The following is a 13621-nucleotide window of genomic DNA, read 5'->3' on the forward strand; positions in this document are numbered from 1 at the left end:
AAATAAAATCAAAGGCCTCCGTTACAACCACCCTTGTCTTGTTTCTTAACACACGCAAGTATGCCTTTTAGGAAAAAACATCAATCACCGTAAGGAGATACTTTAACCCGTCGTTGTACATCGCCAGCCCTTGCATGTCGCATAAACCGGCCTGCCGCTGATACATGGCTCTCGGTATTAAACACTCTGCTCCTGGGGAAATTCTTTTTAGCCGGCTTATGTAAAGTATAACTGTCTTGCATAGACAGCCACTCTCTGGTGTCATCAGTAGCCACTTTTTTCCCCGTATCTTCCTGCACGGCTCTCTGCAGTCTGGAGGCCCCTCCGTATGACCCCGGGTGGCTGGGGTCATAGTATGTACGACTCAAGACACGAGCTGTAGTCTTGGCAACAGACATGCTTTTTCACAAAATGAGTGGGGGGTGAGAGCAAGAATCCTGTGTTTTATAGGTGTCTGGGGAGGGTGGGGAGGGGGTTTTATATGTGGGTTTGTTTAGAATTTAGTGATTAATTGCCATTGTTGACACACCGCATGCACACACACACACACACACAAGCTGAGAGACAAATCACGATTTTCATTTCTACCAATCGTACACAGTAAAAGAAAATATCATTAAGCTAAGAGAAGTAGAGTTTTTAAGTTTACCATTCATGTAGTACTGGAGACTCGCTCAGACCATAGAATCATACAGATTAGCATTAAAATCACAATTTAGTAATTTAAGCATCCAAAATGAGTAAAAGGGGGCAGGACAACTGCTCATTTGTACCACTCCCTGTATTCTTTCTCTTAATCCTACACCATGGGGTTCCCACCACAGGCCTTGAAGAAACCTCTGTCCAGGACGGGTTACTTGTCACTCAGGTTGACCATAGTCATCAATGATGAGGTATTTACCTATTTCATTAAATGATTTAAAAAATAATACTTGAATATTATAAAGGAACAGTATAGCAACATGTAGTCTATGGGCAAGAAACATTCGGCATACAACACAATGTTTTAAGCAACAGGCAGGCATTCTTTAACCACAGGACTTGTTCACCATGTCATATTAGCCAGTCTTTAGTCCTGACAAACTGCAACTACATTTTTCCATGAGACGTTTCCACGAAATTGTCATATAGGCCTATAACAGGCCTTCAGAAATTCATCACACACTGTCTGACATTACATTACAATTCATAAAATGCCCGGGGTGAACCTAAAACAAAGGAAGATGACGCTTCACGATTCTAATACACATATCACTTCATTTCAGAGTACCGCAATTCACTACATAACCTCTACTGCAAGAATCCTAAACTGACATGCCAATTAAAATCAGCCTCAGCCGACACTTCTAGCTGCGGAAAAAAATACAATTGTGACCAATTTAAATTCTACCTCAATGTCTGCCTTTTAAAACACAACGCTTTATTCCCAATATATTTGTCTAAATACAAATAGATTTCAAAATGCTGTCGATTGTTGAGCAACACATGATCTGTCTATACGTACCGGCGACTGGTTTGTTCCGCTGATATAATCATGTTACTTTGTTAGCTTTAACATGTGGTGACATTTCAGTGCCATTGTTTTAAAATACTCTGATTGGTGACTACAGTAAATCAGAACTAATGTAAGGTGATTAGAGGCTACTTGAAATGAAAAAAAAAATAAAAATGTAAACAAAACCGAATGAGCCTTTAACTGTTTTACGTTAAAGAAAGCGTCCATGTTCGTCGCTATACTTAAACACATGTTGGCATAGGCGCATGTAGTTTATTGTCCCCACGACCATACGCTTCTCCATCACCTATCAAACACTAGGCCGACTGTGCTTAGGTAACTACACACACACACACACACACACATACACACACAACATGCAAACCAGAAAAATATGCACATGCTTCTGGGGGATTTCAATAGTTTTGTACGTTTATTTATTTATTTTTTTAATGGTGATTAGATTTTCTTCTAAACCGTGTATGTACTAAATGAAAAAGACCAGCTAAAAATGTTATTGCTAGCCAGCTTCCTATAAGAGTCAGCAAAACCCTGACATTGCAGCATTAATAAGCGCAAATATACACGATCCTGGCTAAAGTGTCTCGGGGATAGATAGCCGCACCTTAAGAATGTCAGAGCCCGGACCGTTCGCAGAATTACATCAGCTAGCAGCTCGTGCGCCTCACCGCGGACTCCATCGTGCTCAGAGCCATTGTGTCCGACATATTATGAATGAATGAAATGCCTTTTTATTGTCACTATACACATGTACAATGAGAATAAAAAGCAGATCCTCCAGTGCAAACATGCACGTAGAACACACAACAAACAATAAACAAATAGTGCAAAAAAAGTGCAAAACGTTCTGCGGTGCTACATATATACATATGGAAGGAACAAATAACTGTGTAGGTTATTGCCGCTGCCATTTCCCTTGTTATCCGGTAAGTAGTAAAGTAAGAAAATGAATCTCTGTTCACATTTCGCTCAGAAATCTCACTGCAAAGTGGATGACGACTGGTTCTGTTGAATTAGGTCTAAGTTTCATTAAGAGTCAAACACGGTGCAGCTCGGTCACCACTGTTAACTTAACATACCGTCCTCAGTAAACATCTCAAATCAGGCGCCCGGATGTCTTAAGTATAGGCCGCGGGGTCACCTTGTAGGAAAACCATTTACTAGAAAGCCGTCTTTATTAAAAATAACTAAGGCTTTATTCTTTAAAGTTTTTAATGTGTTTTAATGCGACTGCTAAATGCAGTTTACAAGCTCCTACTGTTATAAATAAAATGCTATTAAACCAGGTGCACTCGAAGTTACAGCTTTTGATGCTTCAGCTAAAAAACAATTTTGGAAAACTCAGCATATAATGAATGGAAAGAATGGTTACAGATTCGTTGATACACAAAATGCTGGCGGATCGTTCTTTCACGGCGGAGACATTCTCTTGCGATGGACCTGACCCTACACTGGGTACATGGGGACCATTGCTGAAGTAAGGATCTAATGCGTAGCTCGGTGTCGAGTCTCACGGTTAAACACCCCAGTCCCCGTCTGGCTCAGGTTTCAAAAGCTGCTAAAGATTGGTAGATTCCACGAGAGGTACCCCTTTAAATACACTTTATTCCCACCATCCCGCAAATATTAGCACATTTTAAAAACATGACCGTGCTGCATACATATAACAAAATGTATGTACAACTTTTATTTTGAATAATAAAACACCTGTACATGTTACATTTTAAAACTCATTTGATAAATGTACTCAAACATTTTTGTACAAGTTTGAAAAATAAAACACACGTATACATGTTACATTTTAAAACCATTGTGCAACTTTGAAAATAAAAAAAACTTCATGTTATGTTAACAAAATCTGCTTTGATAAAGAGCCTACAAATTTTTTGCAACTTTGTTTTTGTAAAATAAAAGCCACGTTCATATATTAGATTTCAAAACCGATTCGCAAAATGAATGCATATAACTTTGTACAAACACGCTTGCGCTGCATACACGTAACAAAACGTTTTTGTACAACGCGTCTAGAAAATAAAACACCCGAACATTTTAAAACATCTGTACGTCTTACTTTGAAAAGCTTTCATATTACATTTTAAAATATCTGTACATCTTACTTTGAAAAAACTTTTATATGTTACATTTTAAGACATCTGTACATCTTACTTTGAAAAAACTTTCATGTTACATTAACAAATTCATTCGATGAAATATTTTTAAAGACTTACAACACCCTTTTGCGATGCTGCTAGTTTTACATTTCGGTATCCAAAAGGCAGTTTCCCCACTAGGCAACAATCTGCGTTTGTCGTAGACGTCCCTGACATTTTTATTGAGGTCTATTAAACGTTTTCACGTCGCGTTTGATTTTGTTATAGTGCGGCATTATGGGGAATTATCCCGCTGCCTTTCATTTAACACGCTTAACCTTCGGCCTATGTTAGCTTTCTGTTCCTGTCTCTTATGTTAGACGGGTCGGTGTCAAGCAGCACGTGTCTTACATCAGCCATAAGATACCCTCAAAACAATTATTTATCATCCAATTTGTTTCTTACTTCTTGGTTACCTTGTTATGCTTCCTTATCCATGAAAAGATTGGTTTTAATATTTTTGGTGTGGCTTTCTGGACCTTTTTTTTTGACAGCATTCCTCTCGTTTTCAATAAAAAATAATGATAAAATAAACCTCTAGAGAATTATATAAATAAACTGAACTGGTCTTATCTTACCTTACATGTGTGGGGATGCCTTACCTTGATTTTGTTTTAATTTATTTAGTTTAAATAGAGATTCCTGACAAAGTCAAAAAGCTTTGATGCAGTATATATTTCGAAAAAAAGGTTCTTGGGTGTGCTATATAGAACTATAGGGGTTCTAACCAGAGGAAATATAACCATTGCCTTCAAAAAGGTGCCATGTCTTTTAATTGAGAATGTCCAAGGAGTGTCATATATGTACCAAGCTAAAAGGTTCAATATGGAGCCTTTTGTTTTAAGAGTATGCACAAATATATGTGGTGCTTTTATGCATGTTAAACTTAAAAATGGGTCGGTGCCGACCCTATCAGCACAGGAAGGTTATTAATAATGTCTCTAAGGATGGTAGCAAACAGGGCTCTTGGGCCGTCGCGTCACCAGACGCCGCGGGTGGCGAGTCGTGTTGAGCAAAGTAAACCGCATCATTTTCATTATTAGCGTTTTTGTTGTTGTCTGTTTCATTTAATAACGCTTCGGGTATAGGAAGGGGTGTTGCTCCGTCCATAACTGCTGATTCAGGTCTTGCGTAGATTTTCTCTTGACCGGTCCGCCCCGTCTCTCTTGTACATAGAAAAAACAGAGAATACCTATTATTAGAATAAGTTATTTTTAATGAATAGCGTTTTTATTATACGTATAAAAGAAATAATATACTCACTATATGGAGTTTTCTATCCGCACCGTCTCCCGTAGAGAAAAAAAACAAACAAAAAATAGCTGAATCTCTAAAAAATAAAATAATTATTTTAAGTTATTTTGTTTTAGAATAAGTTATTTTTAATGAATAGCGTTTTTATTATACGTATAAAAGAAATAATATACTCACTATATGGAGTTTTCTATCCGCAGCGTCTCCCGTAGAGAAAAAAAAAAACAAACCCAAAATAGCTGAATCTCTAAAAATAAAATAATTATTTTAAGTTATTTTATTGTATGGTGTTTATCATAAAACACGCGTAAAAGAAATAATATACTTACTCTATGCAGGTCCCGTGTAGTTTTCTCTTTCCAGTAGGGCAAGGCCTTGATGATACTGGGTACTTGTGTCTACCAAAGGAGGGAATCCCTGCTCGGCATACTAAAAATATCTGCGGTTGGTTACTTATTAGGATTCTTTAAGGAGAAATATACGTCCTGTCAAGTTTTATCTGATGTCTATTTCGATGTACGTTTTAACTACACAGACGGTATGGGGGGAGTCGGGGGAAAAGACAAAACTTCAAACAAGATTTACTGAAATACAAAATGTCAAACTTGATGTGTGGCCCTCGGGGGGGCAAAAGACACAATTTCAAACAAGATTTACTGGAATACAAAATGTCCAACTTGATGTGTGACCCAAATTACAGTTTGACCGGGATTTGACCTATCGGGATGTACATAGGTTGCATGAGGAAAAACACAAGTTTTTCTACCACACAAGGCCAAACTGCTACTGCTGCAGGGGAGTGTCGGCTTTCACGCACACACACACACACACACACACACACTCAAACTGCCGCTAAGCGTTCATTGGAGGAGGATAGCGTCAGACCCAACTCCTCCTCTCATTCTTAGCTCCAACTTGTTCATTCTCACAGGGTTTCTTTCAGTCTCGCGCAGCACAACTCTCAGCTCTCCGGCATCGCTCTCTCCGAGTCCTTTGCGGATTATCCAAAGCCACGGGACCTTACCACGGTACCGCAGCAGACACAGCATCGCTCTCTCCGAGCCCTTTTCCACGGATTCTCCAAAGCCCGGGACCTTACCACGGTACAGCGTACGCTCACACTCCATCAGGTAACCCACCCCACTCAGACCCAGTGTTTGAGACCTTAACGCACCAACCCCCCTGCTCAGTCCCCCTGCTCGGCACCCTCGTAGCACGGGGCTATTCCCACAAAAAACCACACTCATAAGCACACAATTCACTCTACTCAAATAAAAATAAATAATAATTAAATAATAAATAATTAAATAATAAATAATTAAATTATAATAATTATAATAAATAAATAAACTATATACAAATAAACCCCTATCCCAACGCTCAACTCGCTCACAGCCAAAAAAAATTGCCACCTCGCACTAGCTCATGACGTCACCTGGCTTGCAGCCCGGACCTGTCACTTTTTGATTTATTTGACCTTTGTGACCTTTGACCCAACCTGTCACTTTGACAAAAGCGGTATTCTCCATCTCTCTCAGGCATAACTCTCACACCCTCCAGCACAATGCCAATGTCATCCTCCTCAGATCCAACAGCCTTGATTTTGTAGATTTTCATCCTCTGTTCAGAAAGATCTTGTGACACACTGTCCTCATCAGCATCCTGAAACAACAAACACATGGGTTTTTCTGACTGTAATTGCACACTTGAATATTATAAAGGAACAGTATAGCAACATGTAGTCTATGGGCAAGAAACATTCGGCATACAACACAATGTTTTAAGCAACAGGCAGGCATTCTTTAACCACAGGACTTGTTCACCATGTCATATTAGCCAGTCTTTAGTCCTGACAAACTGCAACTACATTATATACACAATTGTATTTCCTGGACACATCCTGTAGCTGAATGACAAATAAAACATGATAATATCTCAAATTATTTGAAAATTGACAAACACATACACAAACACATATGAATAACAAAAACAGAATAATGTTTCTACTTCAACACTTACACTGTACTCTTTGATCAGTTGATCAATGGACTCCCCAAGGTACACCATCAAGCACTGAATAACCAGATTTCTGGTTATGTTATTGCTAGGATTGCTTGGTGACTGAAAATGAGCAAGAATTCCAAAAATTACCATCAGATAAGTGACCATTTATTAAGACAAAACTGTGAGAATTGGCAGTATTAAAAAAAACTGTTAAATATCAAATTATCATCACATGGAACATTATGTGGGATAAGTAGCTGATGTTAATGCACATGCCTGGGTGCTGACAGTCAACAAAACGGTATTGTCAACATTATATAGGTAAAGACAATTCCAAGTTGTATGCTTCAACAAGTTGTATGCTTCAATCTTTAAATGTGTCGTTTTAGTAAATTAATTTAATTTAGTCATTTAGTTTTTTATTTAATTTAGTTTATGATTGTCAGAAAGGGTTTTTCCTTCTTGGGAAAAAACAAAACCCCAGCAATACCTGTACTTGTGGGGTTTTTTGGGTTTTTTTTTTACTAAGAACAGACATGTATTTAAAATACAATTAAAACATGAAACCCATAATTGTGTTGTTAATTATATCAGTGACGTCCTCTTGCACTGACAAAAACATGCAAACAAGTTAGTGGAGCTATGCACCATGCAAATGACTCTTGAAATTTGACAAAATAATTCTTTAAATAAAATTACAAGCTGAAATGTCTGTGGAAAATACCTTGGCTATGATAGCCTGCAACTTCAATCCCATGGCTCCCCCCTTGGAATGGAAAAGGGCCAACAGTTTGGGAGTGTACTCATCCAGCATGGACATGAATTTGGGTTCAAGGTGTACCAGGGTGATCCTGTAGAACTCATCCTGCAGCTGAATGACAAATAAAACACGATAAAGCCTCAAATTATTTGAAGCTTGAAAGATTACATTAAAAAAACCCAAAAGCCTACCCAAAATGAATTTGGAACTCACATGAGATGCCTCAAACAAAGCTGGCCATCTGGCTTTGATGTCTTCAATGCTGGGGGACAGGTTGACAATTTCATGTCGTCTATGTGCAAATGTTTTAGCCATTTTTTCTTTTATCACTTTGTTGTTGTCTCTTTTCTTGACTTCAGTAAGCAACTGAATTCTCTCTTCTTCTTGACTGTCCTCATCTTCACCTGCTGGATATGGCGGAAGGTAATTTACCTCTGCTTTCCGAGGCTTTTTCACTTTATTTGCAGACTTCTGGTCACCTGGACTCTTGTGTTTCATGGCATTGCATGTCAACTCAGGAACACCAAACCCTCTAAGTTTTGTACGATAATTGGCCATCTTGTATTTGATGCTTTGTTGCCAACCATAATAACCTGAGAAAGAGCCAGGTTCCTTGAGACAAGGGTATTTTGTCACAAGTGCCTCAGCAACATAACTAACCTGTGCACTTGAAGGATAGGCTGTAAATGTAAATACAGTTTCAGCCAACTTCTCAAAAATATCAGTCTTTACTTTGGAGGTGGGCAGAAGATTTCCATTCTTTTTATACTCCTCATTGGCTCTTTCCAGGTACATCTCAGTTTCATATGCAAACTGTGGAATGGGAAACTGTTTTGGCCAGGGCTCACAACGTTCTGTGGTCTTCTGCCTTTTGAGAATAATGGTGTCCTGAGAAGAAGTGGTTGCAGCAGAGTCTGCATTGGATACAATTGACTCAGCATATGAGGACTCATAGTCAGACAGTTGGCCAGAGGGGCTGCCAAAACTGTCATCAACCGGAGTCAAGCTTAGGATGACCGGGGTGATGCCAACAACCTTCACAGTGTCTTTGTCTTTTATCTGGTCAGCTCTGTGAAGAGTGAAGTAGTCCTGAAATTCTGGGTCAAAATACTGAAGACTGAAGTCATTTGAAATCCCAAAAGTATCCTTCACAACACTCTGCAGCTCCTCCAATGTTGGTGGGATCCCTGATGGAAGAACCAACTTCTCGATTTGGTCATCAATAATTACACGAAGCTTTGCCTCCATCTCGTTCAACCTAGAATAAAATGTAAATGGGCAGAGTTAAATTTCCCTTCAATTAAATAAAATTAGTTATTACTTTTCATTTATACAATAGTAGAGATATAAAACTATAAAACAAAAAGCACACTTCAACACACCAAATGTTGCAAAAAACAAATACTTGGGAGATGTACATGTTATCAAGTTTTTGTTGTTGTCGTTTTGGTTTTTTTTTTACCTATTATTCACAGCAGATGTAACGTTTCAGGGTTACCAAGCGTTTTCTTCCCACATTGTAAGAAGCCAAGGGCCACATGTCACCAAGTTTCTGCTGCTCCAAAAGACTGATCTTGCCAGTGTCCTCCAGTTGAAAAGATCTCAGATGCTCTACATACCATGCAGCAAGTAACTTCACAATGAAATATACACAATTGTCCAAAACGACTATCTGTATTATCTCAGCAAAGTCTGGTAGTCCACATGTTGAACCATTAGACAGGATCATCCCAGCAGTGTATCTTGTTCCACTGTAGGTGACAGTGGTGGCAAGCTGCACACAAGTCAGAGATGGTGATCTTGCTCTTAAATCTGCCTGTATGTCTGGATGCAGCACATCTACAGGCATTCTGGATATTTTTGTGACAAGCAGGGCAGGTTTCACCTCTTTTGATTGCATGTGGTATGTCATCATCATTTGATGCCTTGTAGAAAGGGTCAGCAACACATTTTTGAAATTGTTAGTGTGTCTCACAACTTGCTTGAAAAATCTGTGTTTTGCCTCAAAGCGCATTGTCCATACTCCAACCAATGGCCCATATTTTTCTATTAAAGCAGGGTAGTGCTCCAAAAAATGGTGTTTTGGTGTGAGCCTTTGATCAGGAAAAACTTCCAAATATCTGATACGATGTTCAGATATTTTAAATTCAAGGTAGGCAATACTTTGTGTTGTGTGAACAGGGGCAACCACTAACTCAACAATGTCCTTCAAAGTCAGAAGAAGTTGCCAAACAGGATCATCTTCAGGTACACGTAAACCAACAAGGAGAGGTAACAAACGTATTAGGGCCCAGTTTTCATGAGCATTTCCTCCTATAGTTTTGCGACCAGCAAAATTTGAAGGGATTGCTTGTGGACTGTTCAATTTGTCTGAGCCCTTATATGGAAAACGTGTGATTATATTATTCAGTTCAGTCAAACTGAAGTAGTGCTTCTTCAAAAACACTTGAAAACACAATGCTAACTCTCTTGGCACTATTCCCTCAAAAAGGTCATGAAGGACATCTGGTGGGTATCCAGACACAAAGTGAAAATTATTAAGTTGATCAGTTAATGGACATGACCGCTTTAAGCCAAAATGAGGCACTAAATTTGGATTTTCTTTGACAGCTTGCACGTGTAAAACATAGTCATCCTTTTTTCGAAGTGGGAAGACCCCAGACCGTACTTCATATGTCTGGTACTCTGAAGAATGTCCAAGGCAGAATCTACAAACATATGGCCCGTTAAAACTTTCAACAAGTCCACTAATTGCATGAGCACCAAGGTTATCGGCTACAACACAGTGTAGGGCGCCTTTAATATTTCTCCCTAAACATGAAATAAAAACCCCCTCCTGTTCAAGAGTGACAAGATCTTTCAAAAGTGGATCCAATACTACTTTGTATTCAAACTGTTTCACATCAACAGATTTGCAAAGTAAAGCTAGTTGTATTGATGTTAAGGCAGACTGTAATCTCAATGGCAAATTGGCCAAAACCCAATAAACTGCAGTTATTTTATGTTTTTTTCGAGAGGTTCCTAATGGGTTACACACCTCAAAATCATCAACCTAAATTATTATTGAGAGTCTTGTTTCTTCTACAGCATAGAAGTCATTGTCCTTAAAACACCTACCATCAAAAATGGACTTAAAATGCCCAGTGCTACTTGAGCACCTCGAAAAGGCTTCCACTGCAATATCTTTGTTCTTCAGTACTTCTTGCAAAGTCTTTAGAACTGGTACATATTGAAAGCTCTTTTTTTGTTCAGCATCAAGAATATATTCAATAGGATCCACAAACTGGAAATGCTCCTTAAAATACTTATTTCTCTTAAAAGCTGAACCAAGTGGCCCGCCTGCTCCAAGAGCTCTGCTAATGGGATGAGAGCGGCACAACTGTTCAGCCAAGTCCTTTATGATAGTGTGGTCAACTGTGCATTTGTTAGATTTCAGTGCTGAATCAATTATATTTTTAACTGCCTCTACAGATGCTGAAGAAGAAATATAGAACAGATCTTCAACCAAAGCATCAATGCACCTCACTGAAACATTATAAGTGCTTTCTAACTTGAGTAGAAGTAAGCCCAGTCCTTGAAGAACAGTACAAGATGCACTTTCTGGATCAACATCACTAGAGCATTCATCACTGTTGAGTTCAGGGACATCAGAATGGTCAGTGTTCTGACTAGGATGACTTTCCAAGACTTCTTTCTTAAAATCAGTTAAGGAGCAACATGTATGTCTCCTGCCTTTGTGCTTTAGAAATGTATTGTATATATTTGTGCGAAAGTCACATCCATTAAAAACGCAAAATACAGTTTCGTGTCTCTTCAAGTGATTTCCTATATGTTGAAAATAGTCCTTCTGAGTAGAGCAAAAAGCAGTGCAAGCCAAACACTTAAATGCAGTGATCACTCCAGGCCTTGGACTCTCTTCAGCAGCATGGTATCTGGACAAATGTGTGCGAAGGGCTCCTTGTGTTTTAAATGTGCAAGGACAACTGCCATACAGACATGGCTGGTGCTGTCCACGACCAAATGTTGCGTGTTGTAATCTGTAATGACGTAGTAGATTCCCCTTTGTAGTAGAAAAAGATTTGCATATCTTACACTGCCATCCCATTTGCCAGGTCCTAAAGTGATGGAAAAATATATATGTAAGAATCTAAATAGTTTTTCATGACAAATGTAAGAGCATGGGTATCTATACACATTTGATGTTGAGATTATAGAGAAGAAGAAAAAAAATCCTACAAATAATAAGCAATTATTTTCTATTTATTATTTTTACAAAAACAAATACGTTAGATTAAGTGGGGTCAACTTGATAATTTTCTGCTGCTTCAATTTCAAAACCATTAGTTTAATTTAATACAACATGGTATCACAACTTACTTTATAATGCACAGTCTACATACCGATCAGGTGAATTTAAGTTGAGGGATCTTCCATTACCTGAAAGGAAAGCAACATTATCATTAATAGCAGTCTCCAAAATAAAAAACTTACACAAACACACGCAGATTGTTAAAGACATGTCTAAATTAATGCAAAAATTTTTAAAGGTGAGGTTCCTATATAACACAAGGAAACTCTTTATTAGATTAAAAAGGGGATAATTCTTCCCCCTTTTTTCAAAATTGCAAATGTGAGCACTTGATATGCAGTCATTCCAATAGATTAACACATTTCAAAACATATAAGGATGTTTACTGTTATTTTCTAATAATGATTCTACAAATTTTCATGTGAGATATTTACTCTTAACAGTAAATATAAACTCACTGACACTGACTTAACGCCTCTAAACAAACACAAAACGTTAGAACACTTATGCAAATATGCGATGTCTTGACAAATCAAGCAAATATTTGAAGTTTACACAGCTACATTCTCGCATGGAAATATCTTAAAAGTTTATTTTGTGACCCAGAAAGAGTAATATTTCAAACTCCGCCACTCTGCGTTCCTTCGCCACTGCCTCGTTTGAGGGTAGGGCTGATTGGCTGGTTTTGTGGCACAAATATAACAGTGTTCAGAAAGAGTTGAGCGCGCACGGGCAGAAATGTTGAGAGCGTATAAGCAACACATTGCGAGCAAGCGCAAATGCAAAAACTGAGCGAGAGGAGCTGCTATTGTGTGTGTGTGTGTATGGATAATAGCAAACGGTGAAATACATTTTTTGCACGCAGCAATGAATTTTGTTCACTCAAATTTAGCTTTTCTTCACTCAAAATAAATTTCTCCTCAAAATGCAACACTTGCACCTGAAATTCTTTTTTACGTGCGCTCAGAATAGTGGCACAAAAATAACGCCACAGTCACGGGGCTCCGACAGCATGACGCGAAAAAACAGTTATGTCGCTGGACTGAGTCACTTTAGCTTCATTAACCACAACTGAAAACCACCGCATCGAGACAAAAGCTTCGAAAAACTGACTGTGGCTGACAAAATCCGGCACAAATGATTTAAACTAAATCACTCACCACTGAGCGCAAAACTTTCTCATGAACTTTTAAAAGTGGATGAAAGACGTTAAAACTCATCGGAATATATCGTTGATATTTTTTAATACGGTAAAACATGTGGTTAGTTAAAGCTGTTCAGTAACACAGTCGTGAAGTCTTGGAAAGTGACCTTGTGCTAGCAGTCCACTAACTGCCATTTGTGTAAAAAAACGATACTATCATTACAGTGATCATTATTAATCTAATTTTGACGTATCATACTGTTTAAAACCTTTACTCAAAACCGATATACGTTATTGTTTAAACCGTGTCTTATATTCGAACAAATTAAGAAATCTTACCTCTTACAAAATGGAGATCGTCCACTCATGAAGCGTGTGTGTCCTGCACGTGGCACAAAGGATTATGGGCGGAAGTGTACAATGATTAAAATGAAAATGCTTTCATCAGTTAAATCTATTAGATTTCTTAAATTTTCTTGGTACT

The 13621-nt window shown here is 38.3% G+C and overlaps 1 protein-coding gene across 13 annotated transcripts; it reads right to left on the minus strand.

Annotated features, from left to right (window-relative positions):
* Positions 1 to 3178: 3178 nt before the first annotated feature.
* On the minus strand, positions 3179 to 13525 carry LOC140586873 (uncharacterized). 13 transcript variants are annotated; one of them, XM_072708335.1, is made up of 10 exons: positions 13477 to 13525; positions 12085 to 12121; positions 11777 to 11799; positions 7898 to 8942; positions 7649 to 7795; positions 6940 to 7041; positions 5250 to 6582; positions 5098 to 5123; positions 4930 to 4955; positions 3179 to 4831 (listed from the first exon to the last, which is right to left on the minus strand). In XM_072708335.1, the coding sequence occupies exons 3-7, from the start codon at positions 11782 to 11784 to the stop codon at positions 6352 to 6354; spliced, it is 1533 nt and encodes a 510-aa protein (XP_072564436.1). In that variant the 5' UTR covers positions 11785 to 11799; positions 12085 to 12121; positions 13477 to 13525; the 3' UTR covers positions 3179 to 4831; positions 4930 to 4955; positions 5098 to 5123; positions 5250 to 6351. The 13 variants fall into 13 exon arrangements, with proteins under 13 accessions (XP_072564436.1, XP_072564434.1, XP_072564435.1 ...); XM_072708333.1 differs by having other exon boundaries at positions 4930 to 4996; XM_072708334.1 differs by having other exon boundaries at positions 5098 to 5167.
* Between the last annotated feature and the right edge of the window lie 96 nt (positions 13526 to 13621).

The sequence above is a fragment of the Paramormyrops kingsleyae genome, unplaced genomic scaffold (assembly GCF_048594095.1).
Source record: "Paramormyrops kingsleyae isolate MSU_618 unplaced genomic scaffold, PKINGS_0.4 ups75, whole genome shotgun sequence".
Taxonomy (NCBI): Eukaryota; Metazoa; Chordata; class Actinopteri; order Osteoglossiformes; family Mormyridae; genus Paramormyrops; species Paramormyrops kingsleyae.